Below are 18,883 nucleotides of genomic sequence, written 5' to 3'. Positions count from 1 at the left end.
ATCACAATAAGACATACGTGATACATGAACAGAAGGTTACAAAATAAACAAACAGGCATGTTGGCATGTTGACATTAAACTGCTCCAGCATCAGCATTGGCCCCATGATGGCTGACCACCATCCTGGTCCTGAAGGAGGAGGCGTCTGGGATGTTCCAGACTAAACGGTTGGTTTGCACACCGAGTCTAATCGTTATTCACACCACAGTTATGGCCTGAAGCGCTGCGACAGAAGTTATCAGAAGTACATGATGTCAAGGTTTTAAGTTTAATTTTATATAAAAGGGTTCAAGTATAACGGGGTTTGCAACTTTAACTGGAAGTTTTTCTGCTTCCTTGTTGAGCTGCAGTAGACAAAAAGAAATTCCATTAAAATAGCAGCAAATTTGTTGATTTTTTTTTTGCCCTCAACTCAAAGATATTCAGTTTACTGCCACAGAGGAGAAAATAAACCTCGGAATCTTCAATTTTAAGGAGCTGGAATTAAAGAATTGTAAGTTTTTTTCATTTTTTGTTCTTAAAGATTGCTTCAACCAATACATCGGTGATTAAAACTGGTGTGGATTGATGTAATAGCTGACAGCTAATCTGGTAATTGATTGGGCATCGAATCTTTTGCCATCTGAACATTTTGGCTTTTTGTTTGAGTGAGAATCATGAACGCTTTTCCTTAATAAAAGTCACAAAGGAGCTCTTACTAGGTTGATTCTATTCACATGCACTACACATCCTTGTCAGTTAGAATGAACGATGTAGAGTGGCAATCAAGTATTAAACTTAGTAGCTAACACTGATTTTGAGCTATCCATAGTGATACGGACAACTTGACAAACTTGCTAGTTTAGTCTTTGGTGGATTCATAAGTCCTTAAACCTTGATGCACATAACCAATCCTTCACATACGGCAAATATGGGGCATCTATAGAGGTTCTCTTTGTCGCCGTGGTGGCTTACGTGTCATTTCATGTCAAATGACAGAATGTTGTCACTTTTACAGATACATGAGTCCAGCAATGTAGATCTATTGGAAGCAGAATCTGTAGAGATGTTTTAATGACTTGTATTACCAGAAAAAATGCAAAAAAATAATGAATCTTTAGTCTTCATGTGGACACCTGACTGGATTTGAAGACAAACTATGGTCAGGTCATTTGTTGAGCTTATAAAGTATGAGTGATGAAATGGATCAGTGTGAAGGTCACCAAGCACAGAAGATAAAGTTCTCCTTCACAGTGTCACAAACACACCACCTTAAATGTTTAACGAGTTCATGTTGCAACAGAGAAAGTCGGACAGAGTTAAAGTTTTCAAGTTTCCACCAGGCATGAACTAACCGTGATGTCACCCGTTGGTTTCAACGCCGAGAAAATGAAGCCCGGATTTTGCTACTTCCTGGTCGCCATTTTGGATTTTTTGGAGCCAGTGACGTAAAAAGCGTCATCAAACAGACTGGACCGGAGAGCAACTCGGGGCAGGACCAGTCAATGGGACTGTCAATCAAGTATAGCCACGCCCCCTGGCTCCGCCAACTTTAACGATTTATTTAAAATTCAGTATTGATTTATTTTAAGATCGGCCACCTGATCTCTCATTTTGACCATGAAAACTAACGGGAAAAAAAATCCTGAGCTGTAGAACATCAGTCTATCAAATTTTATTTTTTCCAAAAATGAATTGGGGTCTATGGAGCAAAAGCTTTTTGGAGCCAACCCTAGCAGACGGCGTGATATTGCAAGTTTTTGACACTTCCGGGTTGGCTTCAATTTTGGAGCCAGATGCTACCGTAAAACGGGGCTATAAGGGACAACGGGGTAATAAGTGACACTTTTCCGGAAAATGTTTTAAATGTAATTCTGCGTTTTTTACCTAGATTTCTTTAAGAATTCATGGATAATTGATAAAAACAACACAAAACCGCATCCTGCTCAACATAAAAACCGCAGAATTACATTGAAAACATTTTCCGGAAAAGTGTCCCTTATTACCCGCTGTCCCTTATAGCCCCGTTTTAAGGTACGTCCATCTTTATATACAGTCTATGGTTTTCACAGCCAGCCTTCAGGCACTAGAGTATCAATAAGGTGTTTTTTAGTCCACTAGAGGGCACAACAGTCCTGCAGTCGTCCTGACGAGTTTTCCCACAGCAGAGACAGAAAGACCTTGTCTTTTCTCTCCACAGTGTGAAGATTATGAGGGAGGTTTATGGCTCCAGTCTCTGTCTCTAAATCTCTCTGTGATCATCGTTTCTGTTCACCAGAGGAATCTCAGACCGGGGTGTTGAACTGGGGGGAGTGTGAAAATGTGTTTTTGAGGTAGCTCTTATCCTCCTTCACACCAAAGTTTGCTTTTGCATTTGTAATGTTCTGCCACATATTTTGTGTTCAGGCTCACAGTGAGTTGGAATCTGTGTCAGTAAGCGTTGAGCAGAAATCAGTGGAACACAGGAAAGACGTGTTGCCACAAAGAATATTGACACCAAATTAAATGTACAGCCATCGTCTTTTTATTTACAGAAAACATGTAGAAAGAATGGAAGGTGTGTATAAATGTCATATTTGGACTCATGTCACAACAACACGGATTACAGATGCCATTAATGTCAGATGTCAGCTTAATATGACAGTAAATCTAACAAGAGAGGAAACACACACACACACACCTACACACACACACACTCACACAGGACACAGATCAGTTTACAGCTGCTAATTCTCTTTTCTTAATTCGATTTGAAGCTTTCATGCAGTTTGGCTTATTTTTCCTCTTTTGCTGCTCAGTGTCGGCCATCACGCTTTAATAACACTGCGTTCTTCTCTACATTATATCACCTTTCCTTTGCATTAGACTTCTTTAAAATCACTGCTTTGGTCACAAAACCGTCACATCAACCACAACTTGAAACAACGTACTGTACAAGTTCATGTTAAGGGAAAAAGACAAACACTGAAAAACTCCAACAACAAAAGACACTTTAAGTAAATGTGGTTATTCACATTTAAAAGTAGGGCTGCCCCCAAATAGTCAACCAAACGGAGGCGGACGCAAAGAGTCTTCATTAGTAGGTTGGTCGCAAATAAACCTCGCATTTACACGGACATTATCATTTGCATTGCTGGTCAGTTTGGTTTTTAGATAGTAATTACACATTGCTTGCAGGAAATCCATCATTTTGAGAAGGTAAATGATGACCAGGAAGGTGACATTTTCCCACATAGCCAGACCATCCATTCATTAACACAGCACGGTGTAGAATGATCTGACTGCACCCCACTGTCATTCCAGCCCGATCTCACGAGGATTCGTGAAACTGTCACGTAAGTTTTAGTTTCGGTTTCGTGCGCACCAACACGATTTCGTCATGTTTTTCGTGCCGCTCACCACGAAATGCACACCAATGTATTTTAAACGGCGGACTTTTCGTGCCACTCAGAACGTATTTCAAAAGAATGTGTATATTATATTTTTAATGTAAAACCGTGGCGAATCCAACGCTATATTTTGCATGACATCGTTCCTAAACATAACCCTAACAATAACCATAACCATAACCTAACCATAAGCCGGTGGTACACTTACCAATTTGCATAGGAATTTCAAGAATGTCCGGCGGCCGGCGGCCGCAAACGCGATCACACAAGCAGTATACGCCGATGGACAGCTTAGATCGTCATGAATCCGCCGGTATAAACCACTTTCAGATGTGATTACCACAGCGAAAAACATTTCGTGGTGAGCGCCACGAAAAACATGACGAAATCGTGTTGGTGCACACGAAACCGAAACTAAAACTTACGTGACAGTTTCACGAATCCCCGTGAGACCGGGTTGGTCATTCTGCTATAGAGGAAGGGGGAAAAAGCTGTGGCTTGTTTGCATTTCTTTAAACCAATCACAGTCTCAATGGGCGGTGCTAAGCCCAGGATGCAGCAATGATGTCCCCTCTACACAGTGACAGGGGATTGTTTTTTTTTTTGGAGCATTTGCATGCAGGGAGGCCAGCACTGTCTTTAAAATGACAAATTGACTGGGAAAAAAAACATGCAGGGCCGCCTTATTGCACAGATATTGCAATTGGATTTTGAAAATGCTGCCACATAGATAGTAGAAGGGGAGGAGAAAGCTGCTTGTGTGCCTAGCTTATACCTGAAGTCTACATCCCCTTTCTGCTGAAAAATAAAAGTAATCCATGATTGCTCACTTTGTATCATAACTTGCTCAAATGTTAGATAGTTTAGATAACTATACACTATTCAAACATGCTACCACTAGTCAATTAATGACTACTACACGGCCGGGGTAATCTTTGGTTGGGGGCAGCCCTAAAACAGAATCATTGAAGCTTAGTAAATGTCTGTTGAATTATAATACAATGCCACGTCTTTATTAAAATCCTTAAAATTAAAAAGTTTAGTTCGTGGTACAAATATATATTGAGACACAGTTCCATTTTCAGTCAAAGTAGGAGTAAATTACCATCGAAAAATAAATGGAGCCCAACAAGAACACACCTAGTCTATTTTTCAACACTAAACTTCCAATATTTGTCGTCATTCTTTGCTTTAAGATTCGTCACATTGATTCGACTCCGTCACGAACGCCCTCATCGCGCTGCTCGTATCTTCTTGTACTGGCACAGGAGCAGATGCTTGAAGGTGTTCTTGAAGGTGGTGTTGCAAAGGGCGTAGCAGGCCGGGTTGATGGTGCTGTTAATGTAGCAGAGCCAGTAGCCGATGGTCCAGAGGGTGTTGGGGATGCAGATGGAGCAGAACGTGTTGATCAAGACCATCACGTTGTACGGCGTCCACGTGACGACGAAAGCAACCAGGATGGCCATGATGGTGCGCGTTACTTTCTTCTCCCTGGAAGAGATGCCCCTTCTTTTCCACTTTGCCACAGCACCCTCACTCACAGCACGCTTTGTTACCTGAAAAATGGGAGAAGAAGAAGAGGAAAGTTTCAGTCTTTGTTCAAACAGCTGCATTATTTAATCTGTGGGGTCCATTAGGGACAGTGGAACAAGCTGTAAACACACAATGCTGTGTTTGTTGTAACAGTGACTTGTTGACATTGCCAACAATTAGCAGGTTACACATCCAGTAGACACAGAGCAGCTTTTCATCCGAACTATTTTTGGCCATCTGCCAATGTAGGTCGAATGTAACTTTCCACTTTCATCAGATTAAAGCATCCTTTTAGTGTCACACAGCACCTCCATCAGTGATGTCAAAGAAAACTAACACTGACCAAAACACTGGAGTGCTGGAGGACTTTGCCTTTGCATGTCACACAGCAGGTAGCATACAGTGGGTTTTCTTCTACATATGAGCCTGATGAGAGCGATGAAGAATAACATTGCAGAGTCTGCAGTCATGCTAGCAGCTCAATGAAGCTGCAGACTGGATTTGGGTGAAATGCTGATGTCAAAATGACAACGCTAGCACCCCGAGGAACCAGCCGGTATAAACCACTTTCAGATGTGATTACCACAGCGGGTTTCGCTCGTGGTGAGCGGCACGAAAAACATGACGACATCGTGTTGGTGCGCACGAAACCGAAACAAAAACTGACGTGACAGTTTCACGAATCCCCATGAGACCGTGTTGGAGGAACTCATGTTCACTTTCTTAGTTCACCTCGTTGTCATGCCACTCCAGCAGTTGATAATTGGTGCTAAAATGACTAATTTTGCAAAAATTAGGTCCTTTTTACTTTACGTTTTTCTGTCTGTCTGTTAGCAACATCACTCAAAAACGGACAAACAGTTTTGGATGAAATTTTTAGGGAAGATCAGAAATGACACAAGGACCAAGTGATTAGATTTTGGCAGTGATGCGGCTTAAAGTCTGGATCCACAGATTTTTTAAAAAGATTTCTGTATCATTGCCAGATAACGGCAAGGCATCACTGTAACCATGACAACAAGTGAACACTGCATCAGCTGCCTGCTGACGGTCACATGATTACAATCCTACTACATATCCACCGCTGCGGACTTGTCGGGACTTATCTGTCAGAAATCACAGAAAAAACTGTTGATTAAATTGTGGGGGTGTTTCTGAGTCCCATCAATTCCCGCCGCCCGCAACATATTTAGGTCATGCACTTTGGTATCCATACATAACGTACAGGTGCATGATTTCTGCCACAAATTTTTTAAAATTTTCAGCCATCAGAAATGATAGAACAACTGAGCAGCCTTGACAGAGTACTGCTCTTTCTGAGTGCTTTTCTTGTTTGGATTCCTTGAATTTTACAGATATATCTTTGTAGGGTCTTAAACACATAATGTCAGTAAGTCAGGTAAATTTTTATTTTATATGATTTAGTAATGCATAATATACACACACAAAAGTAAAGTCATATCACAAGTCACACTGTTGAGTCTCAACTCTGTTGTTTAAACCATTCGGGTAATTTCGCATCACCAATCTTATTTCTCTACTGGAAGGCACTCTGGCTTTTCTTTTTAATATCCCATATAAATAATGACGGCTTGACTTAACTGAAGATAATTAGTGGAATGAATGAGGAAAAGTCAGAGGAATTAGAGCTAATACAGTTCATTCTGAGTAATGCATGAATGTCTGTGACAAATTTCACGGCAATCAGACATGATGTTGAGATACTTTACTAAAACCACAGTGATGTTGGTAGAGAAAGGCGTGGGATTATCAGTGTGGAAAGGATTCATCTGTGAATGCCTTTAGAAAACTTCTGCACAATCAATCTTAAAGTCCTTGAAAGTCCGTCAGTCTGGACCAAAGTGGTAGAGAAACCAGCACCAATCATCTTTAGACTGCTTGAGCTAAAAATACTGATAGCGATGAGTCAAATGTGGTCAGATTTGTAATCTGAAACAAAACCTACAAGTTTTCATACAGTAGTCAAACTTACCTTCAACAGAGTCCTAGCAACCGCACTTTGTCTGTCAGCAGATGAGTTGTCTGGGGAAGGAGGCTGTGTTAGAGTTCTCCCACAGCTTGAGCTCTTTCGTGATGGATTTGGAATCACAGTGTCCTTAGACGTTGAAGGGTTGATGCTGGCTTTCCTGGAGCCAGCCTGGTTGGGCTTTTCCTCCTTGCAGGGGCCGTTTCCGTTCTGCTGCTGCTGCGTTTCCTTCTCCTTCCCATTTCCAGCCTCCTCCTGAGCTTTTTTGGCAATGATGCAGTTGCTCTCACATCCTTCTTCCTGGCTGTGAGAGGCACCTTCTCCCAGGCTGGTTCCCGAGGCCTTCCTGCTGTCCTTCCTCATGCGGCTGCGGCTGGCCTTGGAGATGCGCCAGTAAAGGTAGATCATGATGGCCACCGGCAGGTAAAACGCTGCTATGGCCGTCCCGAAGGTCACCACCGGGTTGGAGAAGAACTGGATGTAGCACTCGTCTGGCGGCACGGTTCTCCCGCCAACTATGAACTGCCAGAACAGGATAGCAGGAGCCCACAGGATGAAGGACAAGACCCAGGCTGCTGCGATCATCAGGCCGGCCATCTTGGTGCTGCGGCGCACCGGGTAGCTGAGCGGTTTGGTGACGCAGAAGTAGCGGTCGAAACTGATGATGAGCAGGTTCATGACCGAGGCGTTGCTGACGACGTAGTCTACAGCCAGCCACAGGTCACACACCACCGCTCCCAGGGGCCAGTAGCCAATCACAATGTAGACCGTGTAGAGGTTCATGGAGCAGACGCCGATAATGAGGTCTGCACACGCCAGGCTGAACAGGAAGTAGTTGTTGACGGTCTGCAGGTTCCTGTTCACCTTTAGAGGGACAACATGGAGCAGACTGTCAGATGCTAATCCTTTTTTCGTGCGATGTGATGTGTGTTTTCTCATTTCTATTAGATTACTACTTGCACATGTTGTATTCTTATCTGTAAGTCTGGGGGAGTTGTGCTCTTCAGGGTGTGCAGATGTGGATGTTTGGATCACACTCATTAATCACGACTGATCAAAAACAAGAAAACCCAAACCTTGATCGAGAGCATGACCAGGATGTTCCCGATGACGGTGATCAGGCTCAGAGATGCAGCCACCAGGATGATGAGCACGATCTCCACAGTCGCGTACGGGCTTCCAGCGAAGAGGCTGCTGTCGCCACTGCTGATGTTTGGGATGTGCGAGGAATTCAGAGTCTCCATCCCGAACGATGTGGTCTCAGATGCTTCAGGCTTGAGTCATATCTGCACAGCACCTGAGAACAACAAAGATTATAAAAGGATCAGTGTATTTAGGGCTCTTTTTTCCACATAAGTGATAAAACACAGATGCAAAATCATGCGTAACTTAGAGCGTGTAAACAGCTGGCAGGTGTTTAAATGTTTTTTTGGCTCCTGTGTGAAGAATAGCGAGCAAATAAAGACAGCAGCAGCTGTGTTTACTAATGCACAGCAGCATCACACATGCTCTTGTCAGGATTAACAAATTAAAACCGATCTGAGGTGAATACAAATGTTGAAATCTGCATGTTGCAAGTATGTTTTTGTGTAATTCACTTGTAATTCACTAAATGGTCTCTTTGCAGAGTCAGACTCTTCTTTCTTCACCTAATTCTTAAGTGACCTGGAAGTTTTAACCGGCCTAATGTGACCTGACAGGTTGAACGAGACTGTGTAACGAGACCAAATGTACTTCTAGAGTTCATTTAAAAATTCCATTCAACCCTGAAAATCACAAAATATCCTCTGAGAGTATCCAATCTGTGCATGAGAACTAATTCAACAATGTCAAGTTGTTGTTTGGATCCTGCAGGCATCATTTTCTGCTGCTGGATATGTAAAAAGTGCTGCCTGTCATTTGAGAATCTATCCGACGTGAGTGTGCGCTGATGTGTTTGCTTTTAGATACACAAGCTGTGTGTGTTTTAATGCTATGACAGGACGGATTCTCTCAGGCTAAAGAAGGGTTATCTTCAGAATAATGTCTGCAGCGAGGTAAAAAAGAGGACATTTCTTTGACACTGGAACTGCATGTTCTGTCAGTTATGAAAGACTGGTTCAGCGCGGGTAAAAACAGATTTCCTCTGGGGCTACCCACGCTCAAAATCCAGGCACTCACGGTGCTGTTTGGATAAAAGCCTCTATAATATGCATATGGGGACACCTGCTAGTTTGTATTTCTAATGACCCCAGAGACTCAAACTGACTGCAATATACCACAATTAATTATCTCTGTACCGTAAAGTATCATTACAGCTACTGTTCTGTGAAAAAAAAAACCCTGAGAAACGTCAGGAATAGACTCGCAGCATAACAATGTGATTACCTGATGTGTTCTGATGAGAAAATCAATAGGAGGACACTTAGTTGGGACCATGAGGGTCACTGCATGTTGCTAAAACCCTGTAAGTGACTGCATTAGGCGACATGATAACATCATACTGTACCTGAGAGATGTTTCCTTCCTGCTCTTACAGCCAGATGAAACTTCATTACAGCATCTCTAACTCTATCACTTACTCATCAAATACCCATTCTGGGATTTTTCTGTCACAGATGAAAAAGACCTGCCGTGTGTGCGTATGCTTGTGTGTTTTTGTGTGTTTAGTTTAGCTGTAATTCCTAGGACCTAACCTTATCAGCCTCTAAAGTCAGGCTGGAGTCTCTGTTTGACTTGCACTGATACAGGAATGAAAGGTGAGGTTGAGGTTAGTGTACAGGCCAGAGTGTGTGTGTGGAGCTGCATTAATTATGTTTCAGTGACACGGATCTGTTTACACGGATTTATTAAGGGGCTCAACCTCTCACCAAATAAATCTTTACATTTCAGGGTTAAGAATTGGTGTTTGGTGAAATTCAAGCTTAGAGTTACTGTAGGACATCCATCAATAATAGTTAATACAGGGTAAATCTGTGGGGAGTGAATGACCTCCCAAGCAGCAGTGAGGGAAGATAGAAGCCCTTTAAAGCTGGAGTACGCAGGATTTTTTGGTGCCATTGGTTTGGAGAGGAAACTATACTTCTGCACCATCTCCTGACTCTGTTTTTAGGCTTGAGACAATGCTGTCGATGACGGGACGTTCGAACCAGTCACAGCATAAATAGCAGCAAAGTCACTGATGCGGTACCACAATGTGTTGGATGGAGAACTTTCACTTTGCTTGAAACCTGGTGGAAGTTAAGAATGAATGTTGTCTTTGAGCTTTTGGCTATGTTTAAAGCACATAATCATCTGCAGGGAAGAGTTGCAGCAGAAACATTTTCAAATTCTGGTGTTTTTGTTTCTCATTTTATTATGTCTGTCTACTGAAGCTTTAAGTAAAAGTAATAGTACTTCAAAGTAAAATTAAAGTGCATAGACTTTACACAAAAATGCTCTTAACAGGAAAAGTCATTCCACTGGAAGGGCCTTTGAACGGGACAGAGGAACAACGTCTTCAATGTTTCACTGTTCCAGTTGAGGTGGACATTTTTCTAAACTTTATTGTACATTTGATCTATGACAATATGTGGCATTCTGCAGACTGGTCATGTATTTTGTGCATGAAATTCAAAAAGGGAAATCTACTACTTTTACACATCAAAAAGTGTGTATACAGCTTTTGAGGAGCACTTTGTGGCTCCAGACTGAGCTGCCTGAAATCTTATAAAATGGCCATAAAATGCATGAGTCTGAAAATGGGAAAAATAAAATAAAATCAGGCAGTAAATCATTAGAAAGGAGTGAGCTGCCAGATTTAACAGTCATTCAACTGCCACATAGTGGTATGTTTTGGTATTGCAACAACAACTAAAAATTCACTGCAGGATAAAAAGCATTTCCCCACAGGCCACTATGATTTTTTAAAAAATCTTTCACATCTATAAAACCTTCCCAGCACAAACAAGTAGAATGTATTTTCATATCTTTGAGGGGGGAAACAATAAAGTGCATGCACATTGTGCTGCATGACGTAGCATCAGAGTTGTGCAACACAATTCCTTGCACTGGAATTAGTTCATTAAAGAGATTTGCTCCAAAGATTGTTCACTGAATCATTCAGTGCTCAACTGAAACCAGAACTGCTTTTGCTTTGGTAAAAATACAAAACTCCATTTAAGAATCTTAGTATTTTGAAAGTTTAAAACTCATTCAGAATTTATCATTTATTTATGTGTCACTAGTGAACTTGCTGGGCTTGATTAGGGTAGTTTGAGCTGCTGATTATCGCTCAGGACTCATGTTCACTGTGTTCTATGTTCAATGAATGAATCATTGAACATGCACCGTTCTGTCACAGTGAAAGGGTCTGAGACAGTTTTCTTTTACATATTGCTGGATGCACTCGCTGCCTATGAACAAATCAATGACTTGTATTCCTGCACCGTCATTCACAGCTAACTGAGAGCTCAAATGAAATGAGAAATAAACATTCAGTTCACCCACAACATTCATTCTTTTGAACACCATCATCAGTGTTCCAGGTGAGCTATTTTTACTGCAGTGAGAAGGCGGTAATCTTGACTTGGATGTTCAATTCTTCTTAAAGATCCCTTCTATTGAGAATTACATTTGTTTACCTTGTTAGCATCTCCAGATGGTGTTTTTCACACACTGGCAGACATATCGTAAAGAAAATAAGCATTCAAAGCCATGGTTGATTTCCACCTTGAACCTTGAAACTCTCAAAAACATGAACTTTAGACTTCTGGAGTTTCATAAATAACAACCTCATTATGTCAGATTGAAAAGTGGAGCTCTGTGTATCATTGTCCGTCAGAATCTCTTTTCAGTTCCTGAATCGTTGTGTAGCCTACAGAACGCCTATGCAGCTACAGAGGTGCAGGTGAGCTTGTGCTCCAGCTGCAGCCAGATGTGGACAGATGGGTCGAGATACAGTAGAGGAGAGGAACACATCATGTAGAGCTAGGGCTGGGCGATATGACCAAAAAATAAAATCTTGATTTTTTTTTTTTATTCATCTTGGACGATTATGATTTTAATAGATTTTTCTTGTTTCTTTGCGGTCTGTTTGCTATGGCTAGTGCTAGCCATGCCGCACTCCCGTAGCTGCCAGCACTTTTCCCATTCTTTAGGATGCCTCTGCCGGAGGTACTGAAAGAGGTTAGTTGTGCTGCGACTCTTCGTTTTCCGAACCACTTCCATATAATCGATGTAACATGAGGCCCTTTTCTCGCGACCAACTCTTTGTCTGCTGTTGTCCGCCATGACGGGGGTGTGAGTGTTTTGGCGGAAGGAGAGAGAGGCGGAAGCAAACGCCAGTGCACAAGCATAGAGTGTATATAAAGTGGACGTAGCATCTGGCTCCAAAATTGAAGCCCACCCGGAAGTGTCAAAAACTTGCAATATCACGCCGTCCGCTAGGGTTGGCTCCAAAAAGCTTTTGCTCCATAGACCCCAATTCATTTTTGGAAAAAATAAAATTTGATAAACTGATTTTCTACAGCTCAGGATTTTTTTCCCGTTAGTTTTCATGGTCAAAATGAGAGATCAGGTGGCCGATCTTAAAATGAATCAATACTGAATTTTAACTAAATTCGTTAAAGTTGGCTGAGCCAGGGGGCGTGGCTATGCTTGATTGACAGTCCCATTGACTGGTCCTGCCCCTAGTTGCTCTCCGGTCCAGCCTGTTTGACGCTTTTTACGTCACTGGCTCCAAAAAATCCAAAATGGCGACCAGGAAGTAGCAAAATCCGGGCTTCATTTTCTCGGCGTTGAAACCAACGGGTGACGTCATGGTTAGTTTACGCCTGTGCACAAGTCGTGAAAGGCAGAAGAAGAATCTGTATTGTTATATATTTAAGCTCGCCTCGATTTTACGATTTGGCAAATTTTCAAATCGTCAGGTTTTAAAAAGGCGAATTAATTCGATTTATCGCCCAGCCCTATGTAGAGCTACATGTAAACCATTTTCAGACTAGTGATGATTATTAATTTAGCATAAACAAGCTCTGAATATGTAGCTTTGATACACAGATGAATTTTTCTGGGTTTAATGAGTGAGCAGAGAGGGATCTGAATATTTTCATGACATTAACACACTGAAATCTCTGAGTGCCGTGCTAAATTGGTGAAGTGGCTGCTCTTTTAATATGTCAAGTTGAACAATATTTTCCTCTGAAATGTGGTGGAGCAGAAACAACTAAATGAGAAGTATATGAAATAAATATTTGAGAGGCTCTGATAATAAGTAGAGTAACCAGTATTTCACATTTGTATCTGAATACAGTAGCTGTAGCTCGCTGTGTCATGCTTTTCTGACTTTTTTTTCTATAGCTGCTCTTAAAATTCTGTGTTGTGTGCTCTCGTATTATCATTTGTAAGAGCTTCTGTGGACAGACGACTCTGTGTGGCTGTTTGACTGACTTTATCTGACTTCCTGCAAAGATTACTTTAGAGAAGCCATTTGGACGGTGAGGTTAATATTAAACTCCACCTGTGATAAAAAGCTGTCCAGTAGTCCTGTGTGAAGACGTTTCCTTGTGATGTAGATGTAGTTGGGGACGGAAGACGAGATCGATGTCTGCTCACAAGCCTCTACTCACTTCTGCTGTGCATTCACACTAATAAGGCGTACATTACTGGACCTCTGTAATTGGTATTCAGGGCTACTGGAGAGAGTCACAGAGGCAAACAGTATTTCTTTGACAGGCACAGAAACAGAGTAATTAGATCCAGCAGATGCTGCCTGCAACAGCTGTACCGGTAATATGCTTCTAGGACCCAGTACCACTCAGCTGCCTCGGCTTTAAAAAGTCTGCATTGTCTCTGATATCGTGAGCGACACAGCGGTCAGGAGTTTGTGTTGATAAGGGGAAACAACGGGCTTGTTTGCGGAGCAGGTGTGGAAACACATCTGTGGCCACCGATGACAGACAAAACATGAAGTTTCATCAAGCGGACATTTAACAACTACAGGGATCAAAGTGTTGCAGCTTTTAAGAGCTTTTTATCTCATAAATGTATTTCATGGATCACTACATCCTTCCATTGCAAACATGCATCTCACTGTAAATCTGTAACATCAATTTGGATGTTTGAACAGATGGAAGTTCAACTCAACTACAAAGCCTGTAAATATAAAACAAATACGACGAAATGAACTAAACAAGTGCAGCACTTACACTTTGTTTCAGGCTTTGTTGGAGGCCTTGCGCAGCTTAATTTGTAAACGCAGCATTTGACAGACGTGAAATTGTTTTTCAAGGCAGCATTTCTGCTGAAACAGCCCCTGCTGTTATTGCACTAGTTACTGCAAGTTTCTTGTCACTTCAGGGAAGGGTGTTCTGGATGTGAAGAGTGGGAAATTTCACATCAGCCTGAGCTTTGCCCTCGCACAGCGGTGTAACAGACAGGAGAGAAAACCACGGAATGTCCAAAGCAGCGAAGCAATGGAGCCAGAAAGAAGAAAAGGGCACAAATAACAGAGTGACCGAAGTGTGAAGAGCTCCAAAGAATAACCGAGAGATGATAAGATTCAGAGGAGGTAAAGAATAAAAAGGACACTGCAGTGCTCTCAAACTGGAGCCGGAAAGTGATTGAAAAGAGATAAAGACATTTTCATTTTGTAAACTTTTCGGGGAGGAGTTGAAAGTTTGAAATTTCCCTCTTAAACAGAATACGGGGGATTCCTCGGCAGCAGGGCGACTGGAGAATCCAGAGTCGGGATGTGATGCCGATGGTTGACGAAAGCCTTTCAGCTCAGGACACAAATAAAGATAAACATTTCCAGAGCAGCCTCAGGAGGACAATAAAAGCCAGTTTACAACAAATCGAACCTTCTTCAGGAGGCAGAAAGAGCACAAGTAGGGTAAAATTTCAGTCAATATATTTTCTGTATCACTTCATGTTCCTGGAATCTTCCCTTCACTGTGAGTTTATTGTCTTTTTCATTGATATGTTATTGCTCCTATTATATTGATTCAGTTTCACATCGTCTAATATTGACTCCTGATTTCACTACTTATCATTTAAATCATAATAGTTGTAAAAAATTCTCATCCTGAGGAGATCTTTTGAGAATCTAAATAGACTCTACTGGCGCCTCAAAACCTGGTCAATGCAGCTGTGCAGTAAGTTTGATTGATTTAAAAAAAAAAAAAAAGATTATTCTTACCTGCAGCAGTTTGGTAGAAATCCACAGAGAAATGTGATCTTACCTTGTCTGCAGGGAATGACACGGATGAGCTGTTTCAGTTTCATCCATTTTCGCCTCTGTGGACACACTGGAGCAGAGAGAGAAGCAGAAAGTAAACCAACGTTGATGCCACTCCTCCGTCGACAAGAACCTGTGTGTGTGTGTGTGTGTGTGTGTGTGTGTGTGTGTGTGTGTGTGTGTGTGTGTGTGTGTGTGTGTGTGTGTGTGTGTGTGTGTGTGTGTGTGTGTGTGTGTGTGTGTGTGTGTGTGTGTGTGTGTGTGTGTGTGTGTGTGTGTGTGTGTGTGTGTGTGTGTGTGTGTGTGTGTGTGTGTCTGTTTGACAGGCAGAGCAGGGAGGGGTGATGGAGGCTATTAGTGACTGTTGTGTTGGATCCCTTAAGCTAGGATCTCAAGTTTGAATAAACAAGATACGGAGACGGACGTAGAGACATGTTTGTTTCAGGACCATGGAGAGCACTGGCCTCAAACATATTGTCCTCCGTTACCGAGCTTTAGGCAATCGTCTAAACAGAAGTATGAATGGACGAAATAAAATGATAAAGCTCTATTAAAAAAGAGGACAAAAGAAAATGGTCGCACTGTTACTCTGCTGCTGCAGGACTTTAACCTTTAAGAGTCTGTTATTTTGACCTTTCAACCAAACCGGTGATGCAGTCTGCCCCAGTTGGTGGATGACCTTACTTTGATGGAATTACTGGTCCCTGTCCACAAAAACAATGCTGCATCTGACACAAGGAGACCGCCATCAAACAGGGCTGTAGCAAACTGGATCTACTACGAGAAAATACAGTATGATTTATTGCACTTGTTCTGGTCCAGACTTAAAGCACGATTGTAACACAATCAGCATCGGCCTGTTAGTTGGATCCGAGGTGAACTGAACAAGATGTCTGCTCATTTTAAAACCTCTGCATCCAGTTGCATCCTAGAAAACTGCACCATGAGCTTCATGCTACTGTTTGCTCATTTGTCACCGGCACAGATCGATATGAGGCTTTGACTCTGTGTCTCCACTTGTGTGTGCTTGGCTTTGTGTGTCTTCTGTCTCCTAGAAGGGCATTTATCCAGTCTTCTAGACTCTCTGAGATGTCCTTCTGTTCAGAGTAAGTCTAAATAAATAAAAAAGGAACACTGCAAGTGGATGTTACTAATTAATAGAGATTGAAGAAAGCTCTTTAAAGCGTGGTAATACAGTTAAGAGGATCACTTGTAGTAGATGACGCGCATCTAAACATTTGCTTTCTTGATAGGGAGATTAAAAGCACTTTAACGTGTGTACAGTAAGTGTGAAGCTACAGTTGGCTCAGTGCAAAGATTACAAAACAGGCAGAAACAGGATTATATGGAGTACAGACTCAACTGCATGCAAACCCTTAACTTGTCGTTACTCTCACTAAGATACAACATGCTAAGTGGTGCTTGCAGGAGGATTTAGCCGCCTTGGACTAGAAGTGGACTAACTTAAAAACAGTGGCATCAGGAATCAGGAATGTTAGACCACAGATATGGTCATTGATTTTAGAGGAAAATCATCCCATTCACCATCTCAGACCTTCGTTTTTCTTGTCGTTAATGCATGAGCTTGTGAAAGAGTCTCTTTGTATTCCATTGCCTGTGCTGTACGAGCATGTGACAAAAGAATCCCAAAAGAATTGCCCTGAATTCATAGAACATTGTAAATGTCTTGAAACAGTCACTGATAAAAGCCTGAAATTTGCTGATGTATCTGTGAGAAATATCAGGAATGTTTGCACTTCTTAGAAAGTTACATGTTTTTAATGGACGCTGAACAAAAAAAGAAATGCATCAAGAAAATGGTGAGAAAAACTGAGATTCATATTTCTGTTGCTGAGAAATAGAAAAGGGTTCAGTTTAACCAGTGCTGCACAAAACCTTTTTCTGCTGTTGATCTGGTGACAAATGATCAACCACTGAATTAGTCTGTATTATAATCTGATGTGACTTTAAAGGACGTTGATCAGATAGTGATCGGTCCTCTTTTGATGATAAAAGATTACCTCAAAATGCACCTTTTCTTAAATGATGCAATGTTACAGGTAACAAAAAAGAAAAGAGTGAGCTGTTGGCATGCTAGAAATCTGGACTATCAGTAAAGGGCTACAGTCAGATACTTGAATCAATCTACAGCCATGGCCATAAGTTTGGACACAAGTACCATGACGCTTGTGAATCTTAGAAAATACCACAAAATTGTCACTTACAATATACAGCCATGGCCATAAGTTTGGACACAGCATGACTTATGTCTGTTTTGATGTCTATTACAGAACATAAGTATATTGTAAGTGACAATTTTGTGGTATTTTCTAAGATTCACAAGCGTCATGGTACTTGTGTCCAAACTTATGGCCATGGCTGTACACATGATGCTCATGACTGAAGTATCCGACACTGTGATCCGATCCTCAAAATGTCCATCAACTTCACCGAGTGGCACCACGATCCCACTTTAATCATCTGCTGTGGTACTTGGTTGTTTCATGACATCCATTCTGTTGTAGAGATGCTGCGTGTTTAAACTAAAAGTGGATTAGTTTTTTCTTCATATTAAAAATAATGTAAAGAATTTAATGAACTATTACATGCTGTGCTTATCTTTATATTTTTCAGTTCAGATTGGTAAATAATGTCTTCATTTAACAGGTAGTTTATAGAATCTGTTCTTGTACACGCTGCACCTCGGCTCTAGTGTGACGGTGACTGGTAAGGTGATGATCAGTTATCTTCAACCAGCAGATTCTCCATGAGATCCCTTTTATTTTAAGTTTGAAATCATTCCCTCGAGTCCATTTTAGAGCACCACAGTTGGAGGGAAAACTCCTGTTGTGTAATGTGCAACAACTCCGCTTAATTTGCACAAGAATTTTTTAGCATTTCAGAGACTTTCTTGCATCATTATTGTGGTCTGTACATATATTACATATTCTTGTTTTTTTGTGCTGTACTAATGATGCTTCTTCTGCAATCTAAGCTTCCCTATTAGGACAAAGAAATGACTGAACTGTTTCCAGTATTGTGCTAAGCTAAGCTAGCGTCTGTTGGCTTTTCTGTCTTTCTATTAATAATGACATATAAAATGATTTCCTTTGGATGTTTAATGACTAATTTAAGGCACATGTAATGGCCAAAAGTGTTTCTAGCATCCGCTACCAGTCAAAAGTTTGGACACACCTTCTAATTCAATACTTTTTATTTATTTGTATTATTTTCTACATTATAGAAGGTTAACACCTTTTTGTTTACAACATAATTCCATTTATATTCTTTCATTGTTTTGATGCCTTCAGTATTAATCTACAATGTATAAAATAATTAAATAAAAACCATTGAATAAAAACGTGTGTTTAAACTTTTGATTAATGTATGTCCAAATGAGAAATAAGATTTTGTTTTACTGCTCATTTGTACTCACAGATTGTAGTTCTGTGAGTGAATTTTATGATTTTTGTCATGTGATTCCAAATGAAATGTCAAAACATGAGCAGAGAGCTGTTGTCATGGTGTGTCCTCTGGCCGTTGGCTTGTGTCGTCTTGAATGTATGATTCAGAAGGTTCGTACAGTTGTTCTTCGTTCTTCGCTGGCCGCTGGCGATCGCTGCACACGGTAACATCATACAAAGGCTTCCCGGCATTAAATTAGCATCTGCATATGTGAGTGGGCTGCTTAAAGGTCTCAGTTTCATCAAAGGCTTCATAAACTGCCGTATATACATTCATGAAAGTGTTCAGAGTTGAAAGGAGGACAGAAAGAAGTGGATGCACCGCTGCAGGGCA

At 41.3% G+C, this 18,883-nt stretch overlaps 1 protein-coding gene across 1 annotated transcript; it reads right to left on the bottom strand.

Annotated features, from left to right (window-relative positions):
* Positions 1 to 2,480: 2,480 nt before the first annotated feature.
* Positions 2,481 to 15,212, bottom strand: LOC110955521 (muscarinic acetylcholine receptor M2-like). The gene is made up of 4 exons (XM_022200543.2): positions 15,090 to 15,212; positions 7,965 to 8,185; positions 6,895 to 7,752; positions 2,481 to 4,924 (listed from the first exon to the last, which is right to left on the bottom strand). Exons 2-4 carry the CDS (start codon positions 8,130 to 8,132, stop codon positions 4,601 to 4,603), a joined length of 1,350 nt encoding a protein of 449 aa, XP_022056235.1. The 5' UTR covers positions 8,133 to 8,185; positions 15,090 to 15,212; the 3' UTR covers positions 2,481 to 4,600.
* Between the last annotated feature and the right edge of the window lie 3,671 nt (positions 15,213 to 18,883).

Source organism: Acanthochromis polyacanthus, chromosome 8, assembly GCF_021347895.1.
Source record: "Acanthochromis polyacanthus isolate Apoly-LR-REF ecotype Palm Island chromosome 8, KAUST_Apoly_ChrSc, whole genome shotgun sequence".
NCBI lineage: Eukaryota > Metazoa > Chordata > Actinopteri > Pomacentridae > Acanthochromis > Acanthochromis polyacanthus.
Note: the sequence above shows the minus strand (reverse complement) of the source record. Positions and strands in the feature narration are given on the sequence as shown.

What these genes read in the sequence shown, in the direction of transcription:
- LOC110955521 (XM_022200543.2), bottom strand. Translation starts at nt 8,132, where the DNA reads ATGGAGACTCTGAATTCCTCGCACATCCCAAACATCAGCAGTGGCGAC. An exon ending in TGGTCATGCTCTCGATCAAG is followed by an intron (nt 7,753 to 7,964) that starts GTTTGGGTTTTC and finishes GTCCCTCTAAAG; the next exon opens with GTGAACAGGAACCTGCAGAC. An exon ending in TTGCTAGGACTCTGTTGAAG is followed by an intron (nt 4,925 to 6,894) that starts GTAAGTTTGACT and finishes CCCATTTTTCAG; the next exon opens with GTAACAAAGCGTGCTGTGAG.